Below are 7,081 nucleotides of genomic sequence, written 5' to 3' on the forward strand. Positions count from 1 at the left end.
TCAGTAAAACTAACAACACTCAAAACACAGCTATATTTGTTTTAAGTAAAAAGGAAATGTATTGACATATAAACATGTATGTGCCACCAGATGTTCAGCTGAGAGAGAGAGAATCAATATCTTCAGAGACTGCAACCCAGAATAGAGATGCCGAATTGCTTTACAACCAACCTTTGACTTTGTCATTTACTGATATGCAACAATTATCATCAGGTTCATCTGCCTCTTCAGTGTCGTCTCTTTCCGGAAGTGACGTTGTAAGTTTTATCTTTTTTCTATTTAAGCTGCTGTCTACATACATGTGAAAGTTAATATCTGAATAAGATTACAAGCTATTTTATAAGATCACAAATACAATTATTACAAAGCGTACTGTAATATTCATATTATTGAAAAAAATATGTACATAAACTTGAAGTCACTGTTCCTGCCAAGCTTCCTTCACACAAATTTGTATTAAGTAATATATAATCTATCTAGAAATATAATCAATGCATTACCATAAGCAAATAATCAGAAAATTGATTTGAAATCATTGTCTTATTTAATGTAAAAAAATTTAAGGAATTTCTCAAAATGAAAGTTGAATATAAGGTTAATTTATAAAAAAACTTATTTTCAATATTTCTATTTTATCTCCTGCTTATGATTTTAAGCTCATGTTTACAATTTTACTCTAAAATGTTTTTTAGTTTTAAAAACATTTACATGTGTGGAAACAATTACATAATGGGTCCTTAAAGACAGATACCAGAGAAAACAAAGAAGTCTAGATAAATTGTGGCTTCTCCACAAATGATATCATGACTGCTGACTGAAGTGTAGCAAGTAGCACACGCTATATAAATTGTCTCACTAGGTCAGTCTTGGTATGAAAGTTTATATTATGCAGTTTTGCTAATCAGGAGAACAGCAACTGGCTAGTATTAGGAACTGCACCTATTTAACTTATTTTTCCAGTCTAGAAATGGAAGGTCAGAAACAGTTATTTTTCCCAAATGTGATCTTCCTTTAGAGAGATTATTTTTGTAGTTCAATACAAAATCATCCTGCTTTAAATGTGTCATCATCTCAGGTTCTTTATATATAAAATAAAACAAAATCCCATATTTTCTCCTTTTATGTAACTTTAAGGATTCTGATACACCACCTTGCACAACTCCTAATATATACCACTTCAGCCTGCAACCACCATCTCCACTTACGGCTGGAATACATCCGGCATTAACTATGCCAAGTGGTAAAAATCAGTCTGTGCCTGCAAGAGCATTGATTATGGCCACGAATAATCAGGTATGTGAAACATTCTCTGTTGAATTTGCTCATGCAAGCATTTTGAAAATAATAAAACATTTTCGAAAAAAAACCCCTACTGAATTAGATAAAAAGATAGCAATTTGTAGAACGATTAAAATAGATGAAACTGAGCAATTCCAAGAAAAATAATTTTAAATCAGTATAGAAAACCTCAAAGATCTTGTTAGCTAACAAGCATTTTAAATAGTTACCACTTTACTGGAAATTTCAAGATTCCTAGCTGATTTTTTAAATTCTATTTTATTTTATTCAAAAGAAAGTTAAAATACAAAACTCCAATTTTTTTTAAAAAAAAAGACAAAAAAGAAAAGAAAAACAAAATAATCAAGACACTAAAAAAGTATATCAAAAAGAAAAAAATCAACATGTTATCTCCCAATTGAATACTGATATATATTACTACAATATTGGTTCCCTGTGAAACAGCCCCTCCACTAATTTTTAAGCTAATAAATCTATTCGCAAATGATTGACCTGTCCTATATACTATATTAATGACAAAATAGATAACAACAAGCAATAACAACAATAATAATAAAGATAAGATTAAAGTTTCAAAGATCTCTGTAAAAAGACTGTTATTGTAATCCACTGTTTGCAAAAGTTAAAACTAATTCATCCTGGATCAGATATCCATGTTTGTTACTTAATGCCATCTTGATACATTGTTACTCTCTATAACTTGATCAGGGAACAAAAAACACTGAAGCAGAAGGAAACAAGAATGAGATACCCTCTGAATATTTCAATCCAAGGTTAAAAGAAAAATTCAAAAGAGATAAACTCCAAATATTTTGTAAATTTAAAAAGTATCAAAACCTTGTGGTGAGAGTCCAATATTAATATAAATCACATAAAAGGGCTTCACTATATAAAAATATGCTATGCTTCCTTACAGAGAGAACAAAGGTTACAAATGAAGGCAAATATGTAAAGAACAAAAAGAATATTCAGAGCAACATAAATTAAAGAGAAAGGAAAAGGAAAAAAACAGAGTACAGCAAGGGGTTGAAATAAATCAGCATCCATTGGTCTACTGGTCAATTTTTAAGAGAAAAAAACAAAGTAAAATAATAAATTGAAAAAGTGAATGTTAAAAACCCAGGAAATGAAACTGCTGACAGGAAGGTTGATTCCCCCAGTGTCTTCTGATTGCTTCCAGAGGGAACTGGAATCTTCAAGACTCCCCAAATGGGTCTCTGACCATCCAGAACTCATGGGTCATTCCTAAGTGCTTCCATTCAAATCCAGGAAGCAGCACTATCAGAGAACCAGCTTTGGCAGCAAAAACGGGGGATTGTCGGTAAGAGAGAAAAAAACCTCTTACTGTTCAACCTCCATTTTGGGAGGAATCACCAGGATTCCTAGCTGATTTTAGATCAAGTAAAAATTTCTCCAAAAGTGTTAGAGTTGCCAAGCCAAAGTTCTAAGACATCCAGAAAAATACAATTAAGCTAATGGTTGAAAAATGAAATATTTTGTAAATTAATCTCATCTATCTTCTCTCCTAAAAATACCTTTTGCAATGCAGTAGATGAGAAATGATCCTTTAAAATTTAGAAAGAGCAGACCTAATATCTTCTTTGATTGGCTCTTCTTACGGAATTCTTCAAAGTAATTTAATTTGCTATTTTAATTTTTCTGAATGCAACTTTCCTTAAATTTTGATTGTACATGTCTGAATACTGTATACTGCTTTTTCATAAGTATAAATTCATTATTTAAGGACTGCATGAGACAACATTAATGAAACATTGGCAGTAATATTAAATAGTTGGCAGTAATATTAAATATTTCCTTTGTTTTCAGCAGCACAATGGAGTGAAGTTTACTGTGAAAGGAGCCCATAATCAAGGCAGTGGATACAATTCTGTCAGTAATGGAGCTGTAAGGCAGCCAGTTAGCAACAGAGGTCATCACCAACACAACCGTAATATTTGGAGGAGAAAGAAGTACAGGGACAGTTTGCCTATTAGCCTTAGCAGATAATGGCCAACTTCAGAGTCCTCTTTAGACTAATGCAGTGTGTGTGATACTGCTCTGAGAGGATTTGAGACCAGAACTGAGTACATCTGTCTGTGGATGTTGCCAAATATCTGCATCCAATGTTTGCATGTTTCGTGTGTGGTGATGGAGTCCCATCTTAAAAGAAATAATTGTGCTTATCGTGAAGCCTTATTAACTGTGGAAGTTTGTCTTCTGCCTATCCATGATTATTACAGTGCTGAAACAGCTCTGGTAAGATTATTGGGAGGACCATAAACGCTGTGGCACTTTGCTGTAGCTGCATTTGTTCATAATTGGTTGTTTTGTTTCCTTGGAAGGATAATGGGTTGCTTGAATGTTACTTTCCATTACAAAACTTTATTTGTGGCATTGTTCACCACCTTCCCATTCCTTCTAAAAATGGTTTTGTTGCCTTACTCACATCAAACATAACGTGCAATAACTTGGAATGTTTTAATCATGAAAATATTTATGAAACTGAGGGTGTGCACATATGCACACACATCTGTTTATGTCTGTGTGTGTGTGTGTGTGTGTGAGAGAGAGAGAGAGAGAGAAATTTTCTTTCTTTTTTTTACAGATCCTTTCCCAAGTTGCATTTTCTAAGTTGGGTTCATGCTTCTGGTGGATTAGCTAAGCAATCAATTTTAACACATCAAGCTAATAATATTGGAAGCTTCCTGATTTGTAGAACTGTTGGTCTGGCTTAAGTATTTATAATAATGATTGAGTTAAAAGGCATTTTGACTAGTTACTTTATTAGTCTGTCATGTAATCCTAAATTCAATCTTATGAGATAAAATGCCATCTAATGCTGTTACAGATCTTGTTTATTTTAGTGGGGTTCATGTACAAAAATTTGAATCTTCAACATATTTTTTACAGCTGGACAAAAATTACTATTACAAATCAAGTTTGTTTATATATATATATATATATATATAATCATTCAGTAAAAAGTCAGGGATATATGTGTGTGTGTATGTAATGTGTGTGCGTGTGGTGTGTGTGTTTATATATCTCCCTGACCCTTAACTGCAAATTACAGATACCAGTTCATCAATTTTATTTACCTTCTGATTGCTTGGGCCATTGTTAAATAAAGCATCCAACTTGAAGAATGTGGAGAAAGGAATGTGTAGTGATTCCATTCAGGAATCTGATTAGCAGCCTGCATTAGTTCTGTTGAGAGCAACTACCTAAAATGCATCTTCTGGCTTCTCTATGCATTCTGAAGTGTTAGTCTCTTGTTTTGTAAAGACACAGCCCACCCAGTGGTATTGAGATAATCTGTATGGCAAGCAACTGATTTAAAGATGCATACAGATATACTATGCAAGTGTGTATCATCATGGCAACATATTTGCTTTATTTTAAAGCCCCAAATTGTGTACACAGCCTACCCTGCATTTAAAAAGTACCATGTTTCTTAGTATCACTTATTCCATCTTTTTATGCTTCCTCCCCCCTTGTTGAGATACAAGTTCTTAAAATTTGGAAAGCACTGTTTAGCCATTCTGCTTGAAGAAATTCTGTCTTGACATCTTAAATTGTACATGGAAGTGAATTTTCTTAAGCAGCAAATATTTGACACAGAATGGTCAGAAGCTGATGTAGCACATGCTAGAGAATTTTTTTCAAAACAAATGCAAGGCCTTTGAATATCATGAGAGAAAAGATTGCAACATTCCAAAGCAGAGTAGCACATATTTTGACTACAATTCATCTTGATCAATGTTACCTTTTAAATTGATTGTAAGATAATCAGAAAGACAGGCATAAAATACAAGGTTTACTATACTAGCCAGCATCTGTGTGGAAAGATATATAAAGTTTGCAAGTTTAAGAGAAATATGAACGTGAAAGTTACTGAAAATGTACACTATGGTTGTTTATCTCTACCTGCAAGTTGCCCTGTCATACTCCTTATCATAGATTATATATTATTTCCTCTGGAAATAACTCTTGAACCTTAAAATTATGTTCTAGATATACACGGGTTTTTATGTCCCCAACCCCATACTGAAGCCCCTTAAGTATGCTACCCACCTTTTTAAAAAAGCCTCTCCCCAAAATTTCTTCCTTCTCCAAAGCAACATTTGATAATATTATCAACCTCTGATTGTTAATACTTCAGGTGAACAGTAATTGGACAACAAATAAAAAGAAAACAGATTGTGAATTGCCAAAACTTCAGCTCTGCTTGATAGTGGAATCAGTATTTTTGTTTTGATTATTTTTCAAACCTTATAAAAGGCTCATAGTAGAATTTGGTATAGGAAGGGATCTAAACTTGAATAAACCATTCAAGGGCTGATTATAAACCTATAATCATTCTACATGCTAGCAATATTGACTATGAATCTACATTATTGAAATATTGATGTTCTAAATAGTTCCATTTAAAAGCAGGATAGACTTAAGCAGATACCATGTCCCATTCAGTCATGATTAACTATAAATTGCACTGGCTATCATGCTGGTTATGTTCTATGCCTCTGTGGATGACTGCTAAAATATCATGTTCATTTTTGTGTGTAATAACAATGTGGGAAGCTAAAAATACATATTTTTATGTGAAGTTTTGTATTCTTTGATTTTTAATAAATTTTCAAGGCAGGTATGTCCATGGTGTAATGTAGCATTCTTCATCTGTCATTGTGATCTTTTTATTTTCATTCTGTTATCACAATTCTGTTTTATAATCGAAGTAAAATTCCGTTTGATCCAGTATTTCATGTATTAGAGTGTCTAACCGAATCATACTAAGACATTTATAAAAAGATCATGAGAGATAGCCCTTTTAGTGGTGCGAGAGAGATTGTCTTTGAATCTGGATTGAGGTGGGCCAATCCTGATGTTACTTCAGAACAATTTCCTTGAGAGTAAACCTCCACAAGGTTTTCTTTAAGATTTTGGTAGCAATTTTTATACAGTGTAACTTTGGGGCTACAACTATCACAACGAAAATTAATGAACTATATCAACAGTGTATTGAAATTATTTTGGAAATATTAAAGCAAAGTTGCAAAATATATGTTGCAAAACGTGTATGCGTGAGTGAATAAATCTTTCAGATTTTAATTAATGAAATACTCCTCTAGATTTTGCTAGATTTTCAAGTGACATGAAGTACATTTTTCTCAGGCTTCATTATTGATGTATAATTTGTTAACAGTATGCTAGCAGTAATCTTAATACTATTTTAATTGCTCTTAGAAATGCTCCATTTTTATACTGGTAGGTATTTAAACAATACTCATTTGTACATGACCAGCTGCGTGCTTTTTGTGGGAAAGTCATATTTTTTAATTTTTTGACATTAAAATAATCAGGTAGTTCTCACTGATCACTCATTCAATAACTGTTCAAAGTTATGGCACATGATGAAAATAGAGACTGCTTTTCCATGAAATTGTGGCTATTGTAAGATGCCAACAGTCACGTGAACACAAGTTGGACACTTGGCAACCAGCATGCATTTACAGTGGTTGCAGCATCCTGAAATTAGATGATCACCATGTGTGACCTTCACCTCAGCCACTTTTCAACAGGAAAATCAATGGGGGAGGTGGCAAAAAGTTACAAGTCATGGTCATGTGATGATCCACTGAATAATTGCATTTTTTGCAATGAAAGTTGTTAGGTGTTTGTTTGTTTGTTCTTTTGCAGTCAGTAATTGAGAACTACATATGCGGCCAATTGTCCCAATAAAGTTTATTCTTATTAAAAAACATAATACTTCCCTAAAGAAATG

At 32.9% G+C, this 7,081-nt stretch overlaps 1 protein-coding gene across 3 annotated transcripts in view; it reads left to right on the plus strand.

Moving 5' to 3' along the window:
- TENT4A (terminal nucleotidyltransferase 4A) overlaps positions 1 to 6,359 on the plus strand; it is a 42,227-nt gene extending 35,868 nt beyond the window's left edge. Inside the window, exons 10-12 of one of the 3 annotated variants that reach the window (XM_058178678.1) lie at positions 91 to 257; positions 1,135 to 1,293; positions 3,130 to 6,359. In XM_058178678.1, the coding sequence (XP_058034661.1) occupies positions 91 to 257; positions 1,135 to 1,293; positions 3,130 to 3,306 (503 nt within the window). In that variant the 3' untranslated portion in view covers positions 3,307 to 6,359. Of the gene's footprint in view, positions 1 to 90; positions 258 to 1,134; positions 1,294 to 3,126 lie in introns of all 3 variants that reach the window. The other 2 variants (XM_058178677.1, XM_058178679.1) reach the window with 2 other exon arrangements.
- Positions 6,360 to 7,081: the final 722 nt, after the last annotated feature.

Source organism: Ahaetulla prasina, chromosome 3, assembly GCF_028640845.1.
Source record: "Ahaetulla prasina isolate Xishuangbanna chromosome 3, ASM2864084v1, whole genome shotgun sequence".
Taxonomy (NCBI): domain Eukaryota; kingdom Metazoa; phylum Chordata; class Lepidosauria; order Squamata; family Colubridae; genus Ahaetulla; species Ahaetulla prasina.